This window comes from Manacus vitellinus, unplaced genomic scaffold (assembly GCF_001715985.3).
Source record: "Manacus vitellinus isolate BGI_N305 unplaced genomic scaffold, ASM171598v3 scaffold_3_pilon, whole genome shotgun sequence".
In the NCBI taxonomy this organism is placed as follows: Eukaryota; Metazoa; Chordata; class Aves; order Passeriformes; family Pipridae; genus Manacus; species Manacus vitellinus.
The window spans coordinates 23,929,420-23,942,982 of record NW_021940535.1 but is presented as its reverse complement, the minus strand read 5'-3'; the positions used below and the strand labels follow the sequence as shown (position 1 = coordinate 23,942,982).

At 38.5% G+C, this 13,563-nt stretch overlaps 1 protein-coding gene across 1 annotated transcript in view; it reads right to left on the bottom strand.

Moving 5' to 3' along the window:
* The window catches only part of LOC115307664 (rap guanine nucleotide exchange factor 5-like), an 85,686-nt gene that overhangs the window by 52,816 nt on the left and 19,307 nt on the right, over positions 1-13,563 (bottom strand). The window contains exons 2-5 of the mRNA XM_029961773.1: positions 4,585-4,635; positions 4,005-4,111; positions 2,873-2,994; positions 1,374-1,542 (exon numbers count right to left, since the gene is read on the bottom strand). Coding sequence (XP_029817633.1) covers positions 1,374-1,542; positions 2,873-2,994; positions 4,005-4,111; positions 4,585-4,635 — 449 coding nt within the window. The remainder of the gene's footprint in view (positions 1-1,373; positions 1,543-2,872; positions 2,995-4,004; positions 4,112-4,584; positions 4,636-13,563) is intronic.

The following is a 13,563-nucleotide window of genomic DNA, read 5'->3' as shown; positions in this document are numbered from 1 at the left end:
AGGAATTCAGCTTCAACTAAAATTTGAATAATGGGAGCAAGGAGGAGCTGGAATAGTACATTAATGAATAATTGTTCAATTCATGTGACAGGGATCATCCTCCACTGGAAAATGACAGTTGTACTGAAACGATAAAACTGCGAAGCAGACTGTAAACTCAAACCCAAAAAGTCTTCAATCCATTTTCCTACCCAGCATCCTTCAGGTAACACATCAATATGACCTATCTGGTTTGTCTTTTTGATTTGAAGCCTTTGTACAAGTAGTCATGAACCATGAAAAGTGGCCTGACTTGCATTGATAATGAGGAAAACTCTAATTCCCATTGAAATGAAGATGAAATTTCCCTGATATTTAAGGGATAGACAAACTGTTTAGCAACAGAGTCAGCTGGAAGACAAGAATTTCTATTTGCAAAAATAGTCAAAGGTTTTCTCCTATATGAATCATCTGCTTAGAAGATTACACTCAGTCCCCTGTTCTAGCCAACTTGGGGTCCTTGTCACTTGTCTACACTCACTCAAGCTGACGAAACTAAGGCATTTTAAAGTATAAATATTGGGTTTGAGGATTCATCATGCTAGGGACAACGAAAGAATTTAACCCAGCTTGTCTATCCAGGCCTACTCCTGCAGATTTGCTCAGGCATGAAGGGTCATGAGCCTCCAAAGTTCTCACTAACACCCTTTTTCCTATCTTTTGGCCTTATCCTGTGACACAAATAGCTATGATTTCCTTCTATCTCCTCTAAATAGCCAACATCTCCTCTAAAGAGCACAGTCATATCACCACAGAGCATATGATAACATCCAATAGTTACGTGAAAGAGGACACATATGGGCAGCAAAAATCTTAAAAGGCATATTCTGAAAAAGGAATAATACTGTGATACTACAGAGCTCTGGCAAACATGCAGTAGAAAACTAAAATGAGAAGACTGAAGCTACTGCATTTCCACCCATCTACTCTATCTTTCTGAAAGCCGATCCTGACACATCACAGGAGCATCTGATCTGCTAGTCAATCAGTTCCACAGCACACCTGCTGCCAAAATCACACCAAAGCTCCAAACGTAAGAGGAGACAAAAAAATCATGTGCCTAAATAATACAGCAAGCTAGAGGCAGTAAGCCAGTGCTTAAGAACTACAATATGCCAAAAACCCCAAGCCAAGTGCCTTCATTTATTTATCCAGACTAATCTTCTCAGATGAAAAGCACATCTCTGCAAAACTTGGGGTTGATTTTAAAGATTTTAAAGGTTTTAAAGCCGGCTTATTTGTAAGGTGATTTCGGAATAAACAGTGTCATTATAAGGCCAGACACTTATAAAATAGTCAGCAAAAGTTGTAAACAGCTGCATATGCACACTTACAGATTACACATGTCAATCCTGGGGGGAGACAATGGCAGCAGTTGAAGTAGGAGCTTTACTCCATTTTTCCATTCCTCCTCTTTCTCAAATTCACAGAAAAGATAGGTACATTCATCCGCTGAGAACTGGTAGAAAGCATGAGTGTCTTGAAAATAGAGTTGTCTGTCCACTGTTAGAAAAGATAACAGATACTGTTTAAACCTTCGCCATGTAAAGATTCCATGTCCCCACCACATTCTGCATTGCACTTGACTTTAATGCCGAGTTGCACCACCACCACACGGGTCAAAAGGACCAAAACTTCAGCACAGGAACAATCCTGCCCTCTCATATTAACTCAGCACATCCAAACAGAAAACCTCCAAAACCTCAATCTGAAGATCTCCAAGCTCCTGAAATTTGAGTATTAAGACTGCTGACTATTTAATCAATTTTAGAATCAGTTCAGGATTAGGGGATAAAAACCTTCCTCTTATTAGACTTCTCAGTCTTGATCTCCATTGGTTTCTAAACTGTTGTCACTAATGGTCAGGCAGGAGTAAACAAAGCTCAATAATGAGGATCATTATACCAGCTTCCTATTCAGGGCTACTGAATTTGTAGACTAGACCTGGGTAAGATGATGTGCCAGTCGTCTTCCCTGAAAAAAATGGGATTGAACTGGGAACCAAGGACAGAGTCCAAAGCCAAAAGCATAAGTTCCTGCATAAGTGAATCATTCAGCCTTTGTTGAGGGTGCATGACCAGACATATCGTCAGTGTAATTGAAGAAAACCTTTAAGTACACTGTCAGTGTACATAGGCAGAAATCTTCTATAACACCTCACCTTTTCACAAGAAAGAAGTTAACGTCTAGCACAGACCCCAGGGTGGGGTATGATCTGAGTTGAGCTACCTAAGTAGTCCCAGCCTCAAAATAATCATCAGATTTCCAGAGGCTGGTTACCAGTGTAGTTATCACCAACCACATTAGCTGGACCAATCACTTTGGTGGGGAAGGTGGGAACAGCAGGGTAGAACCTGACCTCACCAGCATCTCAAGGATCTGGATCCTCTCTCAACCTATTGTAATCTAAAATAATGGAAAACAGAGAGGAAAGGAAAATCACTAATAGCTAGAGAAGTGATCTGGTGAAACCACAATCTGCAGTGACTAAATAGCTGCTATCTTATGAAAAACCTAAATTAGCTTGCAGAGGAAAAAAAAAAAAACGGCTGAGAAAGACACACACACAGTCTGCAACTTGATAATAGGTAACTAAATCAGTAAAAGCAAAAGTAAGGAAATTGCTGAAAAGTAGAGATTCATCTTTGGTACTTATGAAATGAAAGGTCACAGAGGTAAGCCTGCCAAAAAGATAGTAAACTAAAGAACTGGCAAGAAAATTGGATCAATCTGTGCTTTTACTCTTTTCCTCCTCCTATCAAAAACATGAGTCTTGTCCTATGCAAGAGAAATGCATAGCCTTCCTCATGCTAGAATTACTGTCAAGACTGACCTGATAATATAATGCCCATATCCAGAAGGAGCTGCCACACTCCAACTGCTGTAGATCTGCTCTTAACAAAAGGGCATTGCTCCAAAAGCCAGTCCACCAGTTCTGATCCAACACAGCTTCTCCTGAAAATAAGCAAAACATCACTTCTTACACTACAGTAACATTAAAATGTTCTTTTATGATAAAGAGCTACTTTTTAAAGCTATTGAAAGTGAACCTTTTTGTTCAGCAGAGCAAACCCTTTGTCTCAATTGCTAATTTTTGTAATCCTACTCATTTCAAGGGAAGAAATTACTCTGGCAAGTCTCAGGGGATACCCCTAGCTACAATGAGGGAATTCATGTCAGATGAGCAAGTTCCCTAATTCACGTAGCACACTTTGCAATATGTAATATTTTTATCAGTTTGTGCTGCATATGGTCATCCAAAGATGCATAAGAGCTAAACAAAATACAACTTTTAGCCCCAGGATTTTATTTCTTTTCTGAGCATAAGCAATACAGCTACACAATACATGTAAGACCTTGAGTGCTGCTATAGGATGTACTTAATCTTTCACATTATTAGTAAATGTAGATATTTAAATAATTTTTTTAAAAAGTAGTGGATTTTTCTTAAATACAGTTATGAATGAACAGTGCTATAATAGAGAAATGCACATTTTGGTATAACTGAAAAAAGGAGGAAGCATTTATGCTGTAATGCAACACAAATGGAAAATCACTTCATTACAAAAATATTCCATAAATTACATGCCAAAATCACTGTGTCACTAAATCTTAGGAATCCAGTTAATCTCTCTGATAACTCTAGACCAGGGCTGAATTTATTAGTCTTTCTTTTCAACAAAATAACTGACAAACACTATTGTATATGAAATCATAAGCAATTTAATTAATGCATAATTAATTCAATTAATTAATTGATTTCTGACAGCTAACACTGTAACATAAGAAAAGATATTAAAACACATGAGATTTTAAAGAATTTTTTTAGAGAAAATGTTTTTAATTCTTTCTAAGATACACAAAATCTCACACTCAGAGAAGAATTTACTCTCTTGTCAACTCAGGTCATAGATAAATGCAAATAAAACCCATAAAGTTGATTAAAAGAAATGACTTTGAGTTACCTGCAAATGCCAGTAAGGTACACCCTGTCTTTAATCAGGTCAGATGCTTGTAGGGTAAAAATATTCCTGAGAGCTCTCCCAGCACAGGAAGAACTTTCTCCATAAATCTGAATGAAAAGAGAAATTGAAAACTGAATCTATGATAGCTACAGATCAGTTCATCCACAAATAACTAAACTGAAAGGAAAACAATGTTATCTGGTTTCTTTTTTTGTTTGTTTGTTTCCCATGTTTAGGAATCTTTCAAGGCATATAAAATAGTCCTGAGAAAGTAAAGTTTTGTGACATGCAAAAACAAAGTTCTTAAATATTGTAAAACTAAGCTAAACAGTGGCAATCATTTAAATGACTGAGAAGCAAGTGCACATTGGAATTCACAACAATTCAGTTTGCAAACTCAGTAACAGAAAGAAGTGATTCGTATAAACACACACACAAAATGACAACTTCTTAACTGGATTTAACTGCAGGTCACATTTACAAGTGTCTTCAAAGCTATGATTAAGAGGTTGAACCAAAGCAAACACATTCCTAATATGCTGTTTGATGAAACGGAATTAAAAAGAAGCTTGAAAAGTACCTTATTTGAAGGAGTTTCCAAATAGGGATTTGAAATTCTTCTGGACAGGGTCTGTAAGATAATTTGGTAGACCTTTAGTTTTGTTCTGGATTTTGCATAGAAAAAAAAAAGTAGCAGCAATCTAGTCTTTTAGCTATTGAAATCTAAATAAAAAAGAATTTATCAAATCATCTGAGTAGTCTAACTGACATCTCCAAATAATATTTTTTTCACATCGGGAAAAAGGTTTGGTAAACTCTATCCTGTGTTGTTTGTTACATTTATTCTTGATCTGGAAAAGATGAGCAATGAAGTGGTAAAGTCTGTAGACAACACATAATTATTTGGGTAAGGAAAGACCAGAAATGACAGTGAAGAATCTCAAGATAAACCTGAAAAATGCTGGGTGAAAAGACAGTATCATGATGAGCTCAACACCGAAATCAGCACGTACTAGAGGGAGAAAATGTAATTACACATCCTCTTAAGGAAAACTTTATCAATTCAGTAAAGACACCTCAGGGTCACAGAACACTTCTCAAGGAAGACCACTCTTCTAAATTAAATTCTTAACTGTAGTTTAAAGAAATTAGGATAAATGATGAATAAAATGGTGATCAGCAGGGAGATAACTAATGTAGATCAGCGTTATCTCTGACGTGCCACATGTTGCACTGGTAACAGCATCTCAAAAAATGAATACTCCAATATTAGAAGGGATTCAGACAATATTAGCAGTAGGAATAATAAAGGATTTGGATAAATTTTAATGTGAGAAGAGACAGAAAAGACTGTGTCTACCTTACAAAGGAGAGATTACAAGAGACATAATGCAATTATACAAAATATCAAAATTATGCAGCGAAAAGACAAAGACGGGGTTTCTGTGCTCTGCTTTACATTACATGAGAATAAAAAAATCACTCAATGAAATTAGAGAGGATTCATATTTGAGGAGACAGAAAGTGATAAATAAGTCTTCAGAGGAGGAAAATGCAAATGCCAAAACCTTACCACTGATCAATAAAGACTAGGATTTAAAGTTATAAAATTAACAGTGAACCAGAACTTTGGAAGGCAGAGAGAAGACAAACATCTTCAGGTCACCCAACCTTTACTCACAACGATACTCACTGTCACTGTTAAAAGACAAGATATTGTCTATGCTGAATGCTTACTTGCAACTTCTATGTTACTACAAGCCACATACGACATAAATAAACATTGCCTAAATAAACCTGGAAGCGGAACAGAAGATGTTATGCAGGTGCACTGGCATCACAATCGGAAGATCATGCAGTGCTCCCTCACATTATTCCAACTTGTAAGCAGCATAATTAATTCCTCGCTTTGAGAAGGATCCAATTCTCACTTGGTATATTGCAACCATAAAAAAGCCCTCATCCTTCACACCTTGTAAGAATTACAGAATCCATATTTCAGTAGCACCATCTGCTTTTTTCCCCCTGTATTTTTGTTACTATATTTTTAGAAAGGGAAGGGACAAGGAACACAGAAGCATCTAACGCTGTTTACCCTTCCATGCTCATCCCAAATGCGTAGTGTAGTTCCATGCATAACAGTAGCTCCATACGGAAATATTACAACATACAAGCTTAATTCCCCTCTCCCATAACCAACAAAGATGCTGTAAGTGTGCAACACTGCCTCAGATCCCACTTACTTTTCCTAGCCGGCATGTCATTAACACCTTGGTTCTGCAGCAGCCCGACATACCACCACTTCACTTGGTTTCTGTCCAAGTCTTTCATTCAACAAGCCTCACTCCCTGCAGCAGCACAGTCAAAGCTGATACATCGATTTCCCCCCTTCCTGCTCCTTTCCCAGACTGGCACTAACAGAGGACAGTTGAGCCTCAGCCGGGGAAAATACTGCTACTGCAGTGTGAAGTTACATGACAGTATCAGATGAAACTCAGCAAAAAGGACAAATTTGGTTGCCTTCTACAACAGGGTTATAATAGTGATAGACAAGGGAAGAGTGACTGATGCTACCTACCTGGACTTGTGCAAAACATTTCAGACGAGGTAATGACTACAATGTACCACACCTGAAATGTTTCTATACCAACGCACACAGTATGAGGAAAAACAAGAGGAACTCAAAGCTTGGGCCCAGTCCCAGAGATTTGACATCATTGGCATACGTGAAACCTACTGGGATGAGTCCTGTGACTGGAGCGCCCTGCTGGATGGCTACAGGGTCTTCTGGAGGGACAGGCAGAGGGGGGGCACTGTATATAATAGAAGGGTTGGAATGTATGGAGCTCACAGTTAGCAATGATGCAGTTGAGAGTCTCTGAGTAAGAATCAAGGGGCAAACAAATGATGCAGATGTCACCATGGGAGTCTGCTACAGACCTCACAGCCAAGACAATGACACTGACAAATTATTCTCTGAGGAACTAAGGGACACCTCCAATTCAACTGCCCTTGTCCTTATGGGGAACTCCAACTTGCCAGAAATTAACTGGGAGCATCACACAGCAGATACAACCCGGGCCAGAAGATTCCTAAAAAACTTGGATGACAACTTTATGGAACAGGTCGTAAGGGAGTTGACTCAGAAAAATGCTCTCCTTGATCTGCTGCTTGTCAACAGAATGGATCTCGTGAGTGAAGTAGAGATGGATGGCCATTTTGGCCACAGTGACCACAAAGCCATTCAGTTTAAAATCTCTGTTGACAGGAGGAAAAGTGCCAGCAAAACCTCAACTCTGCACATGAGGAGAGCAGACCTCAGGCTGCTCAGGGAATTAAGGTCCCTTGGGAAAATGTTTTTGCAGGTGCCAGTGCCCATCAGTGCTGGTCACTTTTCAAACACGAACTTCGAAGAGCAGGCAATTCCCAAATGTCAGAAATCAAGCAGGCAAGGCAGAAGGCTGGCTTGGCTGAACAGGAATCTTCCCTTGGAAATAAGGCAAAAACGAAGGTGTATGCCCAGTGGAAGCAAGGTCAAGTACATTTAGCCTGTCATGCAGGAAACCAAACACCCAAAATTTCTACAAACATAAGAAAATAGAAGCTAATTACAAGAAAATAAAACAAAAGTGGAAGTGGATTTCTGGAATAGAAAAAATTATCTTTCCTGTTGATACTAGTGCAGCCTGTGTAATGTTGAAACACTCACTGCAGTTAGGCTGAAATTGATAGCGAATTTTAGGAGTTTACGTCCTAGCTACCATGATACAGACCTGTTTCTTTTCCTTTTTTTTTTTTTTTAACATGCCTCAATAAATATTTAGTTCACCTCTGTTCATTAGACTCTACTTTGGCTGCTGGTGACAAACTGGACAGTCCCCTCTAAGAGAGAGGAAGAGGTAGTGGATTAGGGGTCCAGGCTTTTTTGAAAACCCCAGCCTTTGGGTGGCTGTGTGGGAAAAGCATCATTCCTCCCTGAAGGTATCTAGCAAATATAGGCTGCTCCTCCCAAATCATTTTGACACACACGGTGATTCAAAATACATTTGCAAATAACTAAAAACGAGCCAAACTGTGCTTTTAAAGCAAATTAATTAGTCATCAAGCAAACAACTCATCTCTCATAAAAACTACCTTGGAACAGTTATTACTGCCCATGCCAAGTGTTGCTTTCTAGCTACAGCCACCCTGGCATCCCCCTGTGCCTCTTCACAAGCTTGAGGAGAAGCTTTGCCAAACCATGTCAGGGAGAGGATGGGGATGTGGCAGCACGTGTGGTCCTGGGACAAGATCATATGTGGAGGAGATCCAGAGCACCTGGTGTCCTCCAGAAGGGCTATCCCATCATACATGAGTAGCTGTGTATAAGTGGCTTCAGCTTCCCTGCTAGGGATGCAGGAATAAAGAAGCAGGGAGTTGGTGCTTTGGGCTGGACAATCAGAAGCCTGAACTATGAACGTGGCACAGGGATGGCATTGTTCTAGGTTGGGAACACGACTTATATGCGGCAGGAGAGGACAGCTGGGACAGGATGCCCAGGAGAAGGTTTTGGGATAGGACTGCTAGGATCCAAATCTGAACACATCACAGAATTTAGCCTGAAATTGGGAAAAATTATAGAGGTGTTTACTGTGGTAAGCACATGGAGTAAGAAATGGTGTGAAAAGAATGGGAGGATTAAAATAAAATGACCAGCAAGAAATTAAAACAACCAGAAGGAAATACTTCTTTACACTCCATATGACAATGGAATTATCAGCCAAAGAATCAAATATTCTAGCTAGATTGCTAAAAGCACAGTATCAATGACTGATGCTACTATGCAAGGTCTATATCTGAGTTTAAATTAGTATTGCTTCAACTGGATAGTTATTTTTAAACAAGTTAAGAAATTCTGACATTACTTAAAGCTAAACATGCAAAGGTATTGATGATAATATTCTGATTTGTGAGCATAAACTGATTTTTGAAAGGTTTGGAAAGCAGTGCCCCCAAAACATACGACACAACAAGTAAAGTGTACATACTAATGAAGCACATTTTGGTTTCCACTGGAAAGAACAAGTCCTATCTTACTGTAAGATGCTGACTTAGTTCTTTACTCAGGAGAGTACTGAACTGGCTCCACTATAGCAACTCCCTGTGTATTTACTACAGCCTGCTTAATGTTCTATTCAAGGGCTAATGGTACTACAGAGTATGTTTTTAGTCATACCTTATAGAGATACATTTAAATTTTCTACTCATTTTTAACCCGGGATTTTGCTTTGGCCTCATCTCAAATCGAGAGAACGATTTGCCTACAAGTTGCTTGTGCTTTGCCTCTTGCCCAAGCTGTTCCAACAACTGCTGATATTTCTGCCACTGCCAGCACTGCAGTCACAGTAGCATCAGCAATGCTCCATACATCTGCTAGCAATTTAATTGCCATGATGCTCAGAAAGAAAGAAAGCAAGAGTGCTTGGAGTTCCAGTTCAAGTGCTTTCCTCAGCTGGGATTTAGTATGGTGGTAGCAGCCAGCAACCTGTCTACACTAGAAGTCATGCTGTAACACCTCAAAAGAGGCTGCAGAAATTGCATGAAAATAATAATTTCAAATATGGAACGGAAATGTTTTGCCTTTCTTCTCAGAGCTTCTGATATTCATGTGCAGTTAGCAAGGAAAAAAAACTTTGACAGAAATCTTCTAGAGTGGGATTTACATTAAAACTAAAAGAAATAAGAAAAGGCAGAATTATGGATCTTCTTCCCTAACAAAGTGTTCAAACTTCCACTCCATGTTTTTCAAATATCTAGGTTTTTAACTGATTGTGTTTCTAAAATACGAGCACAATAGTCTGTGCTTAGGAGTTTGCAATGTGCAATCAAACTTTACCTGTTTTCAGTTACAACATACTCATCAATATCTGCCTGTTTGATCAGGACTTAATTTACGATCATGCCCCATGATCAACTCCACAGTGTTAAGCAGTTCTAGGAACATTTTTGTTACATACAAATATAAGAAAATAATCATCCATAGTTTCAGGGAACTATCACTATGTCCCTAAAGAATTCAGTGTAACACTTGTGCATTTAAAATTGGATTACTCAATATACTTAAAATTAAGCAAATGCTTCTGTGCTTTTATTTCCTAAATATAAATAGCTTAAATAAAAAAATCTCATTTTGAAATGCACATGGTGTAGCACAGACTACCTGGTAATAAGATCATTTCTATTCCCTGACAGGGGGATTTTTGCAACTACTCAACACCTGAATCCTAAATTGGCTAATGTGACCACAAAGGAAATCATTTATTCAGACACATATCCAGCAAGCATTTAGCATCCAAGCCTAAAATACACTTTCACAAGTATTCATGTTGGAAACTTCTCACATTCCAACCACGAGAGTGTATGGAAAAAGATCACAAACAAAGCTGAATCCAAATTCACCTTCAAAAACAATCATCTGTTTATGCTTTTCTATCTTTACTGATCATTTGGTTTTAACAATACAGTGGCTCAGGAAAAATTTAAAAAGCCACCAGAGGTTTTTATTTAATTTCCCTCACTTCTCTCCCACTCCACACACAAATCAAAAAGTAATTATTTTTGTCCTAACCAGGTTTCTTTCTCTTATTATGAACCATGACAATGATAATGCCATAACAGCAACAGAAACCACTGCAACTGTTACAACTGATAAAATTCTGTGGGTTTTTTTCATCAAAGAGATTTGCTGGAGTTGCTCAAAGCAAGCAGCTATAATAATTAGGGAGTTTCCACTTCATCCCTGATCTGAACATGAATCCTGAAACAAAGCTGGGCTGTACCTGCCTGGCACACCCTCCACAACCTGCAACACAAGAAGGCAGCAATTTCTGCAGGAGTAAACGCTCATTTATTCCCAGTGCTTACTCATGCCAGGCAAGGAGTGAGGGAAGGGAAAAAAATTACTGAACAATATGACTTATCACTTTGCCACCCTTTAATTTTTTGTATTTGACATCACTTGCTACTGTCTAAATTATAGGTGTTCTAAGCAGAAATAAGACATGGGTGTTGCGTTTAGTAGATGAAACGCTACCATTGTTTGAGGGTGGCTGGATATAGGGAGTGCTGTCATGAATCCCCAATCCGTTTCCACGTGGCAACAGATTTTTTTCTTGTTGCTAAGGCACAGCAAGCAGAGTTGGTTGGGAAACTAGATGAATTTCAGCAGATATAATTCATATGAAACCATAGAATACGCCTGACTTTTTGCCAAACAATATTCATAACAAACAACCTTCCCCCACTGCTCCTTAGGAAACCCACCGTCAGAATTCACGGGCAATGAAGAACAACCAATGGAAAAGTTCTCTCCGTTAATATTTATTTAAGATTAAAAATAAAACCCTTTATAAAGGATCTTCTTTATAAAGGAAAGACCTTCTCCTGATCATCTTAAACTTCATATACTTATGTGTAGTATAAAAAGGTCAAAAAGCTGTAAAATGAGAAATCTGTATTCAGCAGAGCTTGCAATGTAGGGTTCCCAGATGAGTTTGCAAAGCTCTCTGGAGAAACCCGAATGGGTCATTAATAAAAGAAAACCAAGAAGTATATTCTCATCTGTTTTCTGTATAAAAAGAACTTACAAAATAACTTATTTCACAAAGGGGAAATCAACAACTCATGGTTCATTCTCACTTCCCCCCCCCCAAAAAAAAGGTATGTGGGAAGAAAATGGATGCTTTTTATACAGACAAGCAGTGCTCTTTATGTTTAAAGACTTATTTCTGAGACAGCAACGGTCAGGAAAGCTATGCATTTAGAAGCATTTCTCTATTTTCCAGAACCTAGCAAACTAAATATGGCTGAATGGGTTTATGCTACAAATAAAACTCTTTTTTAGTTAATCTGGCATAAACCAGCCACTTTCAAAGTCTCAACAGCCTAGCATAATTTAGTGTCCAAGAGCAAAATTTATTTGCAGTGCCCAAAAAAAGTTAATAGAAAAGAATATCACAGAAGACAATATGGTAGGGCTGGTTGGTGTCTCTCCTCCATCTCCCTCCATCCTACCATGGAGAAAAGCCCAGGATAAATCTAGCTCCAGGAAGGCACCAACACAGCCCCAAACCTCCTCTGTGTGCATCTGGCGTCTCAAATAAAGCTACAGCATCCTGACACCTACTCAAATTGAGAGAAAGGGAAGAGTGGTAAACTGGCAGAGGGGGATGCCTTGGTTAGAAACTGTACATTACTAAAAGAAGACGGCCACCCTCCTGCTAATGATGAGTTTCCACGATCAGATTAAAGTACCATAAAATCAGGCTGCTGACAAGCAGGTCATATCCTCTCTACACCTCCTGATTCAACTTCCCATTCCCACCGTTTTCTCCTTTGTGCTTCCACATGTGTCCATGTCCTGAACCAAGCTGAAAGACTCATTTAATAACGATTAATTTTAACCCAGATTATTTCCCTCCTCCAGGTCACCGGGGAGCCATGCAAACACAATCCAGCAAGGCGAGCAGCAGGGGCACGGGCAAAAGCAGTGGGACGTGGAGGGAGGCAGGAAGGAACAGCTGTGCTCAGAGGAAGCACTTGTTTGTGCTGAATTAAAACTATCTAAGGAATGATGGCATAAAACATGCCTAATAAATCCTTTTTATGTTGACAGAGTAGTGTCTCTGCTCTGTCAACATAAAAGTAAGTTAACTGTGCTCACAAAAAATGACAATACAAAATTCAGTGGTGTCAGTAATGGGGAACTTCACCTCCAACTCCATGTTCACATTAAGTGCATCAGCTTAAACAAAACAGGATTCCCATCTCATTTAACTCCATAGATCAAATGTAGACTACACGGGCTACAGACATCATTTACAATATAGAAAAAGAGTTTAAATAAGTTTTCTCTTCTCTGTCTTATAAAAAGATAATGGACATTTTTAACTTATATGCTAATACAATGTTTGCAATGACAGTTCAGTAAATATGGAAAAAAGGAAGAATCTAAATTTTACTGCTTTTTATCATGCTTTATATAACATTAAAATACGCAGAGTACACTTAATTGTCTATTCATGTTCCTTCATTAACCAAACTTTATCGCAGCATTTGTGCTCTAGTTTGCCATTTCAGCCATACCTTTCCTAATGCCACCTTAAAAGCTTCCCAGTGCATTTTACTGTTCCTGGTTGCCAGCAACATTTCATAGGAAAGTAGTATTCTCCCTTTTTTTCAGTACAAAATAGGCACTGTACAGACTGTCACTATAAACATTTAGCAATACTGCTGTCCTTATTTCTCTTTAAAACTCAGCACCTAATAAATACAGTAGATGGTCTTTGCAATCTATCATTTTGTCCCTGGCCACCAGCATGTGGTTTGGTTTTGATCTGAAGGGCAGTACATAAGAACAGATGGGTTTCTAAGTCATTATTAAAATTTTATGTAACAATATTTCTAATAATGCAAGTTCAAATTTAAAAGTACATTATTTGGAGCTTTCAAAGGAATGCATACTGAATATTTCACACTAGAATTAAAAAGATGTTCCCAGTGACAGGTTACCATTTCTTTT